Below are 17,927 nucleotides of genomic sequence, written 5' to 3'. Positions count from 1 at the left end.
AAAATATAGAAGAAAAATAACATCGTCGTGGTACAGCGGCACAGCGTATGAGTGTAAACGCAACAGTTACGGTTCGATGTCCACTCGGGAGAGTGAACTATAACCTCCCTATGATGATGTGACCAGTCACCAGAGCGGGCGCATAGTGGCAATAAGACATAACCGTCGCGCTTACAGACAGGTGTGGCGATCACGACGATCTCAATTACTGAGCCTCCAAAAGCACAAATTAGAAAAAGCAAATAAATTATTCCATTTACAACATTTTTTATAAATATCGATCAATAATTTCTAGTATTAATTAACTTGACCAGTACCTATGGTATTTTTAAAAAACCTAACATTCGAGGGTGTGATAGCCCTTTGGTAAGCTAGGGGATGCAACCCCTCGAATAGGCACCCTATTAAAGTCTGATTTACTTTCTATAGAGAGCTTTTTAACTAACTTTCAATGAGAGAGGTTCATTAATCATTGTTATTTGCCTTTTTGTTCGTTCTTTATAATGCAAAATAAAATAAAACTTATATAAAAAATTTGAAATGAAATATTTTCATCCAGTAGTTCAGTTGTAATGTATTTGACCGCACCCGATAGTAGTGAGTTCTATATATTGTGGGTGTGGTTTTAAATTCTTATAATATACAACGCATACGGCTAGGTCTGAGCGAAGTTAGACTTACCACGCCTGAACATAAATGTTCGAAGTGTTTTAACACTTGTGGTTTTGCGACGTTGAGTACCAACATTCATGATAATCATAATCAATATCATCATCAATATATCAATATCAATTACAAGACAAGTAACATATTATTTTACATAAGTATTACATATACATTAATTAATTAACATAACATCTGCAATAATTCATTTAAAATTCAATTGCATACCTACCCATCAAATTGCAAATAATCTTAATTTCTCTTTCTATCTCTCTGCTATGCGGAAAAAATAGAAAAGTCTAATTAAACCTCCAAAGTGAAACGACATTAATGCGCAGTAAGCATTGCGCATTAAACGAGCCCGGTTCTGCACGAGGTGGTTTAAAAATAGTTAACATAACCTAACCTATAAACTAAACTTAAGACCCTAGCATATTTGAGACATACCGCTTGACTAACTAACAAAAAACATATTTTGGAAAATTTTTAACCCTAAAAATGCGCAAATCACCATGGGAGGGTCAAAAAATTATAAATACATAGATATTGAAAAACACAGCTTCCCGTCCTTCCCTTTTTTATAAATAATTGCGTTTATTATTATTTTTCTTCTCTAGCAGGATAAGCACAGGGAACCTAGACTTTAGACACTCCGTTCCCTCGTAACCGAAGGTGTAACCTCTAGCTGAGGGCTAACCACTAAACAATAAATTATAGTTATGTGTTGGATTTTAATACAGAAATTTAAGTTATGAATCGAAAACAGTTTTCACTATCGTGGCCTAATGGAGCAGCGTCGACTGTAAACGCGATTGCTATGGGTTCGATTTTCGCTCGGAAATTAGTTATAATAGACATTGCATATGTCTCGAATTTTTCAAGTTAAAATAATTGCTTTAGTTATAAAAGAATGAGAAGTCAATTTCCGTTACTGAATAAGCAATGTCTAAATTTGTGGAACTTGTCAAAATTGGGTGGAAAGTGGGAAACGAGTGTTTTAAGACTAGGTTACCTCTGCCTACGCGTGATATAACGCGTGAATTTAATTATTTTTATTTATTTTCAAAGCAATTATATGCTATAATATGTAATATGAATATTTCTGTACAAGGCTGTACTTTAATTTTAGAAATAGTTATATGGGGGAACAAAATAGTTAGGTATTAGAGAAACAGCTGTAAAAAGACAGTTAAATAACAATTCTAAGCATATTATTCTATACAAGAAATCCTAAAGGCAATTTGTTTCGCTTTGTCTCCTCAATGTTTTAATTAAATGAAATAAAACTCAATGCTTCATCATCCAATAAATCGAAATGTTCGCTTGCGATCGCAAAAATCAATAGTCGATGCCGTGACACGCGGTGAGCCTAGCGAAGCTACCTCCTTTGACAAACGTAACAAAACCATTGCATTTCATAGAAAAAACACACTTATTTTCCATTTATAAGATCTACTTTCCCATATCATTGAAATTTACTTACGTCTTTATCGATTTCACTTTGAATAGACCGGATAATCGACGCCTAGCCTTGTGCGATATCGATTTTACTAAGGGCTACTCGTTTGAAGCTATATTGACAATAATATAGCTATCTTGCTCTCTCATTCCGTTTTTGTGGGAGTTAGAGGGGGATGTGTATGTGTTTGCAATGTGGTTTGAATGGGGTTGCTATAGCAACGGTTACAGAGGGTAAAACCGATATGATCGCAGTTATCAATTTTCGATATTTGTAGGTCATGATGAATCTAACGTTGAAAGTTAATGGAAAATATAAACTTATTATTGTTTTTATGTTTCTATGTTATATAGAAAAAAAACAGCAATAATATGAAAATTATAAGGAACGCTTTTATTGATTTGGTAAGATTTTCTTTTTGAAATTTAGGATTGTATTATTTAATATGTCTTTTAGGTTGTTTATTTGAACAAGAGCATAAGTTTTTAAAAAAAAATATACTTAATCAGGCAAAATGTTAGAAACCAATCTGCTCGAAAAGCGGTCTCTACATTGTTGAAGCATTTCCTATTAGTTCAATTATTCTTATTACACAAAGTATACCGTATAATGTATAATAATATAATGTTTAAAAAATCTGAATAAAAAAGAAACAAAAAAGACCTACCTACACTATGGTTACTACATTACATTGTATATAAATTGAATAATCAATATGTTAAAGCAATAAAAAGTCAAATACTTAAAATTTTACCAGAAAGTAATTTAATAAAAAAAATATATAATGACACTAAGAAAAAGTTTAATGGTATTTTAATAACTAAAACAAAAAGTTAAAATTCCTATGTCAATTTAGAAAGTAGCATTTTCGTAAGTAAATCCTGAGATTGACTAGTGTCGGCTTGAATCGTATTTAATACGTTATTACACAGGCCATTGCAGCGCAGTGGTACACTGTAAAAGATAACTGTGGGTTCTATTCTTGCACAAAATAATAGCCATTTCCTCGTTCCGGCAAGACAAAATGCAGCATTAAGTATCGACATTTAACATACAATGTCACAAATTCAGAGGGAAAGTCGAAAACAGAGTGTTTTGACATTAAGTTTTCTCTGTCTACTGTTGTATGGAAAAAATGTAGGTTTCCGTAACCAAAGTTCCGTAACCAAACCTATTACTAAAATTTCGCTATCTGTCTGTCCATTTGTCACCAGGCTGTATCTCAAGAACTGTAAGGGGCAATGCAATAAACGTGATATTTGTCTTTTTTATGGATTAACGTACAGAACCCTTTGTGCGCGAGTCCGTCTCGCGCTTTACCAGCTTTTATATCACATTGCTTCGTTCACTTTTGTTGCATGATGAGTTTAACAAAGTAATTTGCAGGGTTGCAGGGCAGTTGACTATAGCGGACTGTAAATAACTATAATATAGTCTATTATAATTTATTTAACTTTTATGTTTAGTTGAAAACAACTGGGCTATAAAGTGTTCAAGGACCCCGACACACCTACAGGCGGAGGTTCAAATCTGTGTATTTTGTTACTTATAAATAATTGTGAATTTGTAAATTATTCTTCTTAACTTAGAGGCTCTATGGCATTGACTTTAGTGAAATAGTGGTAAATTTGACGTTCAGAAATTTAAGCTTGTAATTTTTTTTAGCTTTACGAAATACAGCATCCTGCGCACAGGAGAGTAGGCACAGATAACCTAGGATGCTAGTGTAAAGGCAGCATGTAACTTATTTTGAATAAAAATCCTTAACTTTGTCTGTGAGTGATTTTTCAATTAATTTCATATACTTAGAATAAAAGGAACCATAAGGAAGACGAAACCCGTGAGTGGCGGAACTCAACGCCGCGTTTTGTCTTGATACCTAAATGGGAGTCGAGCCCTCCGTGCGCGCATACAACAAGACGCTGTACTGCGACAATCACGAATTATATGATTCGTAGGTTTATTTCTCATTGAAAATCCGTTTTTTTATTCAATTCCTTTTATTTCATTACACCACTGTTCAGTTAAACCGATGGCTGTTGTAGCTTAAACATAATAAACCTTTCGAAAAATTGAATCCACAACCGTAGCAAAAAATCAAAGTATTGAATTTCTTCATTATTTGGAAACCTTTTAAGTTAAAAAAGCACATATGGCGAGGTCATTGCACCCGGTAGTGGTAGTGGTAGTGGTGGCAACAGGTGTGCGATCGATACGCTTGAAAAAATCGATACAGTGACGTCACTAGCGTGCGCGTGCGCAGCTGTAGGTTAATAAGGGGGTCCAAATGTTAGGGTGATATGCATATAAAGTTTTTTTGGTGAAAACGATTGTTATCTTTGTCGCCTTTTGTGTTTCAGTTCGTTTGTTATATTTATTTATGTTAAAAAGGCGACAATGGAATATTTTTTGTTTTTGTTATTTCTTTTTGCAAATTTTCTGAAAGTTGTTTGACTGAACTGAAAAAATATGTACATCTATAAATTATATGTTATAAAGTGAAGAACTATAGAAGTACATATAATATTTAACATTGTAATATTAGTAACTGACTCTGTTCTTAATTTTCGATTTCGCCTTAGTTTTATTTATTATATTTCAAGTGAGTAACGGTGTTTTTAATTTAATTTATTCAGTTTACAATGTATTTTTAATAGAAATGAAATTATTTTGTTTCGTGACGTAATTCCGAGCTCAGTCTCTAGAGCGCCCAGGACGTAGTATAGGGGTGGCAGAACGTGGATATACGTATTGGAGCATTATAATTATCGATATCGATTTTTTATTTATATTTTTAATATAACTAAATATTGTGTTCGTGGCCGTCCTGCCGTCACAACCGTGCGACAGTAAACACGACGATTGTGGGTTCGGTTCTTACTCGGAGGAATGAAAAACATTTAATATTATCATTTCCGCGTTCTGATAACGAGGCAAAACGCAGCGCCACTCAACTCTCAAATCCTCAAGGATTTAGTGGAAAGTAGGGAATCAATGTGTATTAATGGAGAATGGAATGACTTAACAATACGTTCCTAAGTTCTCTCTGTCTACTCTGCTATGTCCAGAATACAGCGTGAAGTTAAAAAAATGTTACACGTTTAATGTGTGTACTTGTGAAAGAAACTGTCTGTTTCCCTAAAACACTATCGTGGTTAAGTTATTTTACTCATTAAAATAACATTTGATAATATTAAACAATATTACGTTACATTTCATCTCGAAAACAACCTTAATAACAAAAATGGCTGTCAGCAATAATTTATTGCTCATTTTAGTTTGAAATTAAATATAATTTCAAAGAAATGACGTATACATACGAAATCTGGACAATATGTTGTTTTATATGACTATATTGCTATTGGTTAAGTAAAAATATTTCTAAATATCTAAAACGATTAAATATAAAATTTTATGACTATCGATAGTGTCTAAGTCCATCACTATGCCTTTGTCGCACGCCAGGTGTCGAGCGGGGTTAGACGCGTGGCCGTCTGTGCATTACCTTGCAGAGCAACTCGTAGTACCTATATAATGTAACGTTAGATCTATGTACGTATGTAAGTATGAAAAATATTAATTTATGTATGGCCTTTGTAACTAGCTTTTATCCGAGATGCTCTTTTGTGAAAATGTATAAAAAAAATGCAAACCCGCTTTGTGAGAGGGGCTCAAATTAAAATGCATGTATTAATATGCCGTCCTTTCTGTTTAACGTCTAGTGAGATGGACAGGGCATTCTGTTTAGCTTCGCGCTATATTCCTCGTGTGGAAGGTGGGCAGAGGGAATTCAGTGTTAAGACACTACATTCCCAATTTATCACTAAAATACTCGAGGCATTGCGTATTGATAGTCCCCCAAGTGGGAATTGAACACTCAACCTTCGCGTTTAAAATCAGAAGGTTCGCCATGACGGCTATAACGGACAATGGGTATTCAATTTGTTATATATTTGTTTGTATAGGAGGAGGACAAAAATTTAAAGCTTGAATGTGAGATATTTTTACCCCGATAACGATATTTTTTGTTTATGAAATTATATTCGAATAGATCGGGTAAATTTATTTAAAAAATATATCATACATAAGTTATTTATTTCAAGATGTATGTACTGTATGCAGCCGATGATAAACTGAGACAATCCCAATAAGAATATTATATGAATGTTTTCAATGAAGCTCTTAGTAGGTATAACCATTTTCAATTTGTTTATTTATGAAAAAGTATAAAAGTGACTGTATATTATGTAGGTAGTTTAGGAAAATGTAATGAAGTGTCACTTGGCATAATGTAGATAGAGGTAGTGACTCGAGCCTCACCTTGTTAGAGATAAATACTAAACACGTTTAGCTAAGTAAATTTATAAATTCAATCGCTAAAAATTATACAAATACATACATATACCTAAAATCATACTCTAAAATCTTGATAAATAAGCGATAGACAAGGATTCATCCTATAAAAAGTGTAGTTATAAAGAGGCTGTAATTATATTTCCTTATAGCATTAGCGTAAGTCATCATTAAAAATGAATCAGAGCTAAATAAGATGGTTTTCCTTTGGAACTTCCACCACGAGGTAACGCGTACCCGAGTGACAGTACCTCGAACGAGGGCATACGCTACCACCACACAAAAGACACTTTTAACCCTTGTACACAATGCCGCAAGTCACTATACATTGCCTATTCAAAAGAGAGTGGGCTCTCCTCGACAAGCAGATAGCAGTAATGGACAGCGAACCATAGAAAGCTCTACTTATACAGATATATCGGAGCCGCCGGGCAACCTAAGGGTGCATTGTAGTGTTCACGTCATAAAACAGGACTGGTGTTGTTTTTACAAAGCTAAATGAGCTTTATTTCTGTGAAATAAAGTTGTTAATGAAATAAAAGCCGTGGATATAGGACCTTTATTAGCAAGGGTGACAAAGTAGGGGTGTTTGCAGGCGGACCGAGGGGACGGAAGGGTGCGCCGCGCAGGCGTGTTCCAGTCGCCCGCGCGACCCCGCCGCCGCCGGCCGCGCGCCATGGACGACACTAGAGTTCGCGACCGCGCGCCGCTCACCGTCATAGTCGCACCCAGCAACGCTTCACCCCCCAGACTGTCCCCTGCGGACTTACTACCCGACGGTGATGCAGCCTTCCATCCACTCTCTGCTGTTAACGGACGTCTGACGCCGCCGGGACTTGAGCCAGCATCGTACGCCACACTAACTCCTCTTTTACCTTTGCCCCCGATCAGTACAGTTTCGGATAAATTCGCGTACCATGCGGGAGGCACTTTCACTGTCATCCAGCAACAACAGTCCTATGCCTCGTTGTCTCCAGCGCCGTATAATGAACCTTTGTCGCCACAATCAGCATATAGCAGACGGAGTGCGTCCCCGAATTCGTTTGAAAGGCGCTCCCCCACCCCTCCGTTGCCCAGCCCGGGCTTGGACCTCAATGCGGCGCTTTTAGCGAGGGAGGCTAGGGAGGACCAACAACAGGCTCAAGCACAGAACGACACTGAAGAGATTAACACAAAGGAATTGGCTCAAAGGATAAGTGGTGAATTGAAGAGGTACTCCATCCCTCAGGCGATATTTGCACAGAGGGTACTCTGCAGGTCACAGGGCACGCTAAGTGACCTCCTCCGAAACCCAAAGCCGTGGTCGAAGCTCAAGTCTGGCAGGGAGACATTTAGGCGGATGTGGAAATGGCTCCAAGAGCCTGAATTTCAAAGAATGTCGGCATTGAGACTAGCAGGTACGTTCCATTCCATTATGCTTGAGTCATATTATTTATATGTATTCTAAGTGTATATAATGTATTCTAAGTGTAAATATATAAAAAAATATATTATTATATAAAATCAAATGCATCGTCATTTAACAGGCAAAAAAATGTTTGAAATTTGTTTGAAATTTGTATGAAGTACGAACATTTTTTATTTTTTTTGCCCTATTGTAATAACAAAAGTTATTATAAATCATGTTAAGAATTCAAAACTAAATTTTCAAGTTAAATTTGTTTTAAGTTTATTTTTTATATTTTTGCTTAATCTACACAAGTAGTCATTTAAATATTTTTCTACAGCATATGATTTATTTATTTTCTAATTTACATATGATTTTCGTATTATACAAACCGAATCTCAGTATCAAAAGTATTTAACCAACAAAACAATAAGATAAGAGCAGGACAAAGATCTGAATTATCACAAAATGGGGGCATTACCATTAATTTAAATAAAATCAATATCTAAGTTTACAAACATCACATCTGTCAGCTGTAGGCATCGATTTGTCGACAATCGAAGGCGGCGATGCACGTCACTATGACGGTGAAAACGAAGCTAGGGCTGTAAGCGGATTTGTTAGGGGTGACTTGATACACTTTTTGTGAAATGAATGGGGGTCACCTATACCAAAATATATATATGTATTTTATAACAGAATGCATTTTTGAATAATATTTAATATCATAATAGGGCAATTAAGAAGCATGTGTACCCACTTTCCACATAGTTTGCGTGCTGAGTGGTGAAACTTAATGTTGCTCTTTGCCTTTTTATCAGAGCGAGGAAATAAAAATATTTCATTCCTGCGAGTGTAAATCGAACCCACAACCGTCGCTGTGTCTCTGCGCCACAAAGGCCTCTTATAAATATTACTTGTACTTTCTTTATCTTTAGATATGATACATATAAAAACTGAACAAAACATGTCCTGTCCTCGTGTCTAATTAGCTATCATAACTAAGTACCTACATAGAGATCTATCAGACAACTTAAAATTTCGAAAACAAACTTACATTTATTGTATTTTACAATTATAGTAAATACAATGTTATTTTTTTCTTTATAGTTTTCAGTGTTTATAGCAGAGATGAATTATTTTGTCCTCCTATTAAAATTATTTATATGAGTTGGATGGTTGTACTTATTTATACGGAATAGAGACAAGTATAAATAATTTTCGAAAATATATTTCAATTTTAATAAGCCCCGTAGCTGTACATTTGAGTGAAGTGTCGTTGAAATTGTTAACTATAGTTTTCTAGACATTGAGTGTTGAGTGAAAATAAAAAAAAAATAAAAAATATATAAGGTATAATTTGCAACGTAAGTGACTGGTGATAGTTCACATTGATGGGCATTTTATATCATATTTTATTTAGTATATTATGTATAAAATTTAACCAACACATTTATTGAATAGACTTCGAGTCATAAATATCGCATCTAGTCAGTTATATTTTTATCTGTCCGAAGACAATAAACCTTTTTGAACACTGTGTGAGTATAAGAATTTATATCTACTAAAAAAAACATATTATAAATGGACAAATATATGTTCAAACCTTGAATCACGTACACACTTAAACTTTAACAACATTTCATATCTACACCTACTCTTCAGAAAATATACAAAAAAAATCGATATCAAAGTTTACAAACATCGCAAACGTCAGCTGAGAGTATCGATTCTACAATCGATAGCGGACAATCGATGGGAACGTCACTATGGCGGCAGGCGTGTTACTAGGGTTGTAGTTAGAATTGGGGTGCTAATGTTTTATAGTAAAAAGGGTGCATATAATAATAATAATAATGAATGTAATGAAAAACTTAAATAGTCACGGCGTGCTTGTAATTTGCATATCTACTAGTCCGATCCGTACAATACATGTATTTTAGAAAGGCATTAGAAAATTTATTCGTTGATATTTCATTACACCCGTATTTCAGGTATTTTGAGGCCCTTGAACTTCTTCATACATAATATTCTTGATTTTACATTTTTTTAGTTTCACACTGTATCCCGCACATAGCAAGATAAGCAGAGAGAACCTGGGAACCCTGTGTTAAGATATTCCGTTCCCATTAAGTTCTAATTTTCCGCCGACTTCTAGAGACATTGCGTGTTGAGTGGCGGAACTCTTCGTTGCGCTTTGCCTCGTTACCAGAGTGAAGGATTGAAAACCATAAATATTTCATTTCCTCAAGTGGGAGTGGGCAATAACTTAGATCTTTAAAAGTATGTATAACTCTTTGTAAGTGTGTTACAATAAATAAAATAAAAGAGCAACACACGCAGAGACTTGTCCTCAAATTTTAGAGTTTCGTTTTCGCGCCCTCATAGACAAAACGCCGCATTGAGTTTCGCTACTCATACTCAGTATACAATGTCTCCTTATTGAGGCGGAATGTGTAAAGTGGTTTTATTTCTTGACGCTGGGGTCTTGAGGGTTAGAAAAAAAGGACTGGCCTATTTTTAGCTATTCGGATGTGAAAATTAAAAACTACTTCAAAGTTATTTTTAATACTTCACTCACCTAAGAAAAATACATTTTCTGACAATTATTTAGAAATTACAACATAAGCTATGTTTCACAATAGTTTTTACAATTAGACAAAGCTAGGAATTTAAAAAAAAATGTTAAAATACAATTCCACAATTCATATCCTTTCTTTGTATGAACCTAACCAATCCCATTATCAAGGTGTACTCAAAACCTTAATGAATGGAAAATACACTTTGAAATGGCATAAAATGGCAATTAAGTACCATAACGAGTCACATTAATTGTAAAAACCCAATACACACCTCTCTAAAACATACAAAGATTAAAACAACATTAAAATGTTAGGAAACGGGCGGCGAGCACATGGCACCCCCTCCCCCGCCGTGACGTCACAGCCCGCCCGCTGTATCGATCGCGCGACCCCCTCGTAGACTGTTCTAGTGTTATTTAGGTATCTCGACTTCTTATGGTTTTTTTATTACTAACCATAGGTTTTAGGCCCAGTCAGCGGGTTCATTTTTGAGGATTCAATTGTAATTTCGTTTGTTTCTTACCATTTAAGTAATAAATTAATATATAAATTAATAATTAATTCTAAAGAGCCCAAAATGTTACAAGTATAAAAATATTATATGTTCCATTGAAATTATTAAAAGATATTTATGTATTTTTTGCAAATTACCCTGTAAAATTTTGGACAATAACATACTTTTTTAGTCAAAATTTTTGCAAATGGCTAATAATGTAATATGACTGAATAATGAACCGAAACTGAAACTAAACGAAATCTTTAATATTTCATGATTACCATTCATACCATACCACTAAAACAATTGATTTAAGTTTAATTTTACAGATGCGCCTAACCAAACAATAAAAGGCGACAATGTAAACAACATGCAGCAGCAGGTTTATCCCAGGGAGTATCAGGCTCACCCTGCGCCTGGTCCCATGTACCCGCCCCCGCCCTGGGAAACGCCGGCCTATGAGCCCGCCGGGGACGTTTCGTGCTTGTGAGTCCTTCCCTGATTAGAATCCAGGATTGACCTCCTATCGCCTATATCCCTCTCATTTATGCTTTTGTGTTAATTTTCAAGACCTTCATTTTGGATCTTTTCAATCCTCGATAATTATTTGTTTTTTAAGTCAAAAATATCATTTTAAGTTAATCTTCCCTCTTATTCCGGATCCCTTTTCCCATCCTTTGCTGCGTAGCAGTGGACTTGGTTTCTAATAAGTATTACAAAGTCTGAATAGCTTGTTGCAAAGGTAATATCGTATATACGTATGTATTTTATGAAAATTTTGTTATAGCAGTATATATATATATATGTATGTTTTACACAATATGCTTTGTGACAAGCCTTAGAGGAAGCAACGTCTCCGATTTTTTGGTCAATTATTAAAATGTGTAAATTCTAGAGAGCTCTTTATAGATGTTTAAATTTGAATAGGCAGTATCTTTTCCCACGCTTTCAATATGTCTATACGTAATATATTATATACATATTATATATATCTTTACTTAATTGTATATAAGGTAACGATACTGTCTATACAAGGAGATTATTGTTATTGTTTTAGTTTTTATAATAATTTTAGCATTAGGTAAGTGTATTTTGGTTGCTTCAAGAAGCCAAGATGTATGTTAGACTGCTAACGCTGCCCCTCTCCCTCCCTTTTTATTTTTCCCCCCTGCGCCCGGGCTGTAATAGATTTTGATATATGATTTTTTAGGTGCCTGAGAGATTTCAGATCCTTTATTAATGTTGTTTACATTGTCGCCAGGTATGCATTTATAATAATTTTATACTTAGCAAATTATATTGAGAAGTTCGGAACAATTACGCAATTTGTATTCTGTTCCAAAGTGTTTCAACACAGAAATAAATAAAATTATTTGTCGATCTTTAGATGATCGAAGACTAAATTGTTATATTGCATAGGATGTTTACTGATTTATTAGATGAAGCCAGATTTCAATTTTAAGTTACATAAAATATAGAATTTAGAGTTTTGTGAATAGTTTCTTAGATTTGTCATTAACTTTTAAATCCTCATTCGTACAAAAAATCCTTGTACATAAAAAAAGATTTTCTGTCACTATCGTCACAAATTACAAAATTTGTTCGAATGAAGGCTTAAAAGTATTCAGTGTTTAGTGGCATGATTGTTGTCCATAGATTGCTAGGGCTTCAAATGGTCTAGAAAATAGGTGAAGTAAAATATAAAAAGACTATAAATATACTAAAATTATGATGTTTGTTTGTTGCAGCGGCCCAGATTCCGCAGAGAGGCAGTAAGTATATTACATATAGGTCACATTAAATACTTTCTTTGTGTGCCATAAAAGGCTTCTTTCACTTGTTCTCCTTGTTACCTTTACGTTGCGCAATTGATAATAAGTTAGAATTCAACTTAGATAATAATAGTGTTAAGTAGTATTCCATTATCTTTATCTATCTTTGAGATACAAATAATTCTGTTCTCATTATTTCGCATGTATTGGGTGATCGAATTGGTGAAATTATCATAGCTTCAAATCCAACTTGGCAAATATTTACATTTTTAATGATAATAATAAATAATAATTAAAATATTTTTTTGTTGGAGATTCTACTACAATGTTCTTAATTTTATTTCAGGCTGCAAACGCAAGGAGGATATGGTTTCGGATACTCTGCCTTCCCCGAAGAAGCCGCGTTTGGTTTTCACAGATCTCCAGCGGCGTACTCTGCAAGCTATTTTTAAGGTATATATATACATATATATAAGATTCTTTATTGCACCAAATTAGTAATAAAGACCATCGTCCCATTCTGCTTCCATATTAGGAAATAATGTTGATATAAACATAATTATATATCTAAATTTCAATTCAAAAATTTCAGGAAACAAAACGACCGTCAAAAGAAATGCAAGTGACGATAGCTAGGCAACTCGGCTTAGAGCCGACGACAGTTGGTAATTTCTTTATGAACGCACGAAGAAGATCAATGGACAAATGGAAGGATGATGATGCGCCATCAACAGAACTGGACCAGCAGTGTGATGTGCAGGACCTGGACCATGTTCCAAGTTTGGACTCAGCAGAATCTGAAGAGGATCACGATGATCCAGACGATCACCTTTTGTGACGCCCCATACCGCAACATCACTTGCTAGTGCTTTGAGAAAAGTATAAAGTTGTCTCGGAATTCGAATGTTCTACTTAAGTTTGACAAGAAAGCTGATCGCCAATATTAAGTACACATAGTTAGCTAGAGCATTAGCTTTTGGAAATCGTTATGTTTGTAAAAATCTTTTTTTTTCTCCAAATAGAATTTAGTAGTAAGCCTCTCCTTTCCTCAATTTTTTATCAGTAAGTACATAAGTTGTTGAATATTTTTATATAATAAAATAGCAATATAAAAAGGTTTATATAGTATCAGAATATTATTAGATTTTTAACAGGAATATATTTAGCTTGTGCAAAATATAAAAAAAAAGAAAGTAAAAAAATACATAACGATTTTTAAAACGTCACTAATGAACTGAAAGATTATTTAAAGTCCGTCCTAATCAAAATCTAAATTTTGTTTCGGATTTATTGGTATGATCTAAATCATATTTATTACAATATTTCGTTCAAATATTTTATTACAACCTTCTTAATGAAGAGTGCTGATATCAAAATAAATAACTATCTATCAAAATTGTAAGAAAAATTAAAGTTAAATTTGACTTTATAAATCTCTTGGGTGTTTTACCAAAAGGACGTTAGCTCATATCTTGGCTACCTCTTCGTAACTAATTGATACTATACTATACTATACTATACCTTACTATATTCTACTATGTATTTTGATATGGTGATTAAGCTTTATATTCAAGACATTCGAACACCGAAAGATGACTCAAAGTGAGAATAGACTATAGTGGCGTTATAGTGGCATTGAGAAATAAACTGATCTCTAAATATTTAATGTTTCTAGTCAAAACGTAATCAAATAGCTATTTAGTTGTTCTTCAGTATTAGATAACACGATATGTATGGGTTTTTATTTATTTATATATAGCGGGTTAGCGATCGTTTGAATACATTTTTCAATACAATTATAATATTTTTGTATTTTCATAAGATTTTTGTATTTATAAAACATTCTTCGTGTTTTGTTAGGAATACAGAAAGATTATAGTGACAAATTATATTGTAGAAAAGGCAATCCTTTGTGTAAGGTTTGAACCTACGTCCATTGCGTACAGCTCTATCACTTCACTATTGATTATTTACTATTAATTTTGTTTCAGATTTTATCTTAATTTTTACAATCCTAAATATTTTTGGTAAATATATTATTGTTGTCAGTTCAAATGTGTTCAAACGATTCTTTGCTTTCATAGTTAGTAGAAAACGCAATAAATGAAGTCAGATTATCATGAATACTGACGTAAAGCGACTCTAGTGCAAATATCCGATCAAATCGGATCGCGAACAACAATTTACTAACGCTAAGTAAATATTTTATTTTGTATACAACTGTCGATTTACAGAAATTTATAAAAGTCAGCTAAACTAAGAATATGTTCAAGTATTTAATTTATTGTATCATTTAAAGTATATGTATGAACTTGTATGTATCGTTAAAATCTATTAAATAAAAACTTGAATTTATCAGATGCAATTCTGACACTATGGACGATAAATTTGTATACCAAATTTCAATGTAAACATCATTTGAAATTATTATAAAATAACAATTTTTTTCTATATTTATAATATAATTTCTTGTATATTGACAGTTAGAATTGTTTATTTCCCTCTAGTCATGAGATCTCAACAACATTCCAACATTCTTTATATACGAGTATATATCAATATTTGAGAATAACGGTGGCAACATTGAAAGCAAATTCGTGCGTGATATTACTATGTTATATTAGACGTAAATTATTTAAGGCTTTCACGTATTTTATAAGGAATCTAGTCCGAGTTGTGCAAACGTAGAATATTACGTGTATGAAAGTATCAATAAAATGCTTAAAATACCTATATTAGGAAGGAAATGTATTAAATATCGTCATATTTGTTTAGATATGGTCGTTGTTTAGGACGTTAGAATTTTTATTTAAATTTCACTCTTCTTTTTGTGAAAAAGAGTCTGCTTTTCTATACTGAGTTACCTTTCTGACATGTATTCAAGTATGGCCATCATTTAGAATGTCTAATATTTTTTTTGTTTTATTCAATTATCATATTTTTGTCCCTTTGTAATGCAGAGCATAGTACTTAATCTGTTTTCGCAATTACCGTGTTGTTAGTTTAGTTATTTTGTATTTTTCTACTATTTATAGCATATTTATAATTTATTTATACATTATAAACGTTTTATGTACCTTATCTATACCAAAGGAGTAGGAAGTGCAATTTTTTTGTTTTTATTTCCTTTATTTATTTAAAACGTCGATTTTATATGTGTATAGGCTCAATGGATGATTGTGGAGTGTATAAAATGCTAATTTAAATATTATTATATAAAACGTGGCAAATTTTCTTTGTAATTAAAAGAAAAGGGAGCTAGGACTATATTTTAATTCAAAAGTAAAGTTTAATATATAGTGTTATTAGTAGTTGTTTTAATGTTTATATAAATCGCAGACAGCAATTTTGATAGTAACCAAACGTAATGTTATTTAAAAACTGCATATTTGTTGTTATTGTTTCTCTTGCTCTCTGGATTCTTCATTAGAAGTCGCGAGTTCCATTCTTATTCAAGGCAAATATTTATATAATAAGAAATAAATAATGTCACACTTAGAATGAAAATGATGTAACTAAAAAAACTCTGGTTTGGTAAATATTGAGTATTAACTAACTATAAGATTCGGTGATGATTTTCCGCAGTTTTTGAGTTTTTTCACTTTCCTTCTGTATCTGCTGTAACTGCATGTATTTGAACATGAGTATCTATTGTTGCTTTGGTGGACATACATATTGAACAATATATTGTGAAAAAAAGCACTTTCAACAAAAATCTTATTAAAATTTTACTTATTACTTAAAAACTATAGAGACAAATTATATTTTTTTGTTTATAGTTTAACTTTATCGTGCATTGTCTCGAAACTTGTAATATGGAGGTTGGCTCGCTTCGCTACCAAAGCAGCGAAATGTCCAATTTCTTTAGCTCCCAATCTTGCACAAAGAAATAAAATTGTATCGTTATTTACATTTATGAATGTATGTATGTACGTTTGTACGTACTTTTATCAGAACCATTACAACCAGTCACATTTGTACCCAATATAAATTATTATATAAATAAACATATATTAATAATTTTATAATTTTTTCAAATATTATTTAATTAGATTATAGTAATTTCTTTTTTTTTTATTTAAAATGTAATAACATTTTTAGTGAAATCGATGTGTAATATTTGTCACGTGAAAAAACTTTGTTTTTCAATGGTAATGTATCAAAAACTTTAACCTAAGTGTTAATTTTTTAATTTATCACTGAGATGTTCAAATTTTTTTGTCTGTCGGTATATTAAAGAGACCTCATATATTATAGTAGCAATAACGCTCGTCTTACGATCAATAAAATAGAATTTTCTTCATAAAAAGGAGAAAGACAGTAATTAAATACATAATTTTAAGTCATACAAATTCTTAACTTTCACGATTATCGGATAAAAAAACAACAAATTTATTAAAAAAATCGTATATTAAATAAATATTTTTGAGCTCAACACTTAAAGTACCTTACAGTACTCTATTAATATTTATTTTCCATGGTGTTCCTTGGCGCAGGTCTTTATTAATATACCGGATCAAAAAGTGGTTGTAACTCATGACGTGAGAATAGATAATGAAATATTTTTGTGCATGTATAGTGCGCTTTCTCTTTGTACATAGTACGTGGATATGTAAGATTAAATGTACATTTTATAAAGTGTAATCATTGCTTTTCTTTTTCATCCAAGTATTTTAGGAAATTAACAATTGAAGCTTTCGTAGCGCAGTGGGACAGCGTGTGACTGTAAAGGTGACGATTGTGGCTTCGATTTTCACTCGGAGAATAAATTATTTTCATTTCCTTGCTATGGTGAGAAGACCGCCCCACTGGGTTCCGCCAGTCAACCACTGGTTTCGGTTAATCACTTTATATTTGAAATAACAATTTGTGAGTTCAATTTTAATTGATGTTTCCACTGTATCCCACATAGCAGGTTAGGCAGAGGGAACCTGATAACCTGATATATTAAGATACTTTCCGATAGAGGCATTGCTTGCCGAGCGCCGAAACTTAACGCCGCACTATGCCTTTTTACCAGAGCTAGGCAATGAAAATATGAAATATTTCACTTTCTCGAGTAGGAATCGACCCCACAACCCGTCAGGTTTACTGTCCCGTAGCCCAGTGCTACGACATCCTCATTGCGGGTTCATAGAAAGTATATGATTTTCGCTCTATCAATAGATGGCGCTACAAAAGAGAATCAAAGGAAGTTGAACTATAAATTATTTTT

General features: G+C 33.1%; 1 protein-coding gene across 3 annotated transcripts; it reads left to right on the top strand.

Annotated features, from left to right (window-relative positions):
• Positions 1-7,105: 7,105 nt before the first annotated feature.
• Positions 7,106-17,356, top strand: onecut (homeobox protein onecut). Of its 3 annotated transcripts, XM_085201639.1 has the most exons (5): positions 7,107-7,872; positions 11,270-11,426; positions 12,689-12,712; positions 13,059-13,165; positions 13,305-17,356. In XM_085201639.1, the coding sequence occupies exons 1-4, from the start codon at positions 7,152-7,154 to the stop codon at positions 13,162-13,164; spliced, it is 1,008 nt and encodes a 335-aa protein (XP_085057765.1). In that variant the 5' UTR covers positions 7,107-7,151; the 3' UTR covers position 13,165; positions 13,305-17,356. The 3 variants fall into 3 exon arrangements, with proteins under 3 accessions (XP_085057766.1, XP_085057765.1, XP_085057764.1); XM_085201640.1 differs by lacking the exon at positions 13,305-17,356 and having other exon boundaries at positions 7,106-7,872; positions 13,059-13,166; XM_085201638.1 differs by lacking the exon at positions 11,270-11,426 and having other exon boundaries at positions 7,108-7,872.
• Positions 17,357-17,927: the final 571 nt, after the last annotated feature.

This window comes from Heliconius melpomene, chromosome 18 (assembly GCF_056956725.1).
Source record: "Heliconius melpomene rosina isolate 202511_hmr_F chromosome 18, ASM5695672v1, whole genome shotgun sequence".
Taxonomy (NCBI): Eukaryota; Metazoa; Arthropoda; class Insecta; order Lepidoptera; family Nymphalidae; genus Heliconius; species Heliconius melpomene.
The sequence above is the reverse complement of the archived record's forward strand: the minus strand, read 5'-3'. Positions and strand labels throughout refer to the sequence as shown.

Coding starts and splice junctions, on each gene's coding strand:
- onecut (XM_085201638.1), top strand. CDS start 7,152: ATGGACGACACTAGAGTTCGCGACCGCGCGCCGCTCACCGTCATAGTC. Junction 12,713..13,058: donor CCAGATTCCGCAGAGAGGCA/GTAAGTATATTA, acceptor ATTTTATTTCAG/GCTGCAAACGCAAGGAGGAT. Junction 13,166..13,304: donor CTCTGCAAGCTATTTTTAAG/GTATATATATAC, acceptor CAAAAATTTCAG/GAAACAAAACGACCGTCAAA.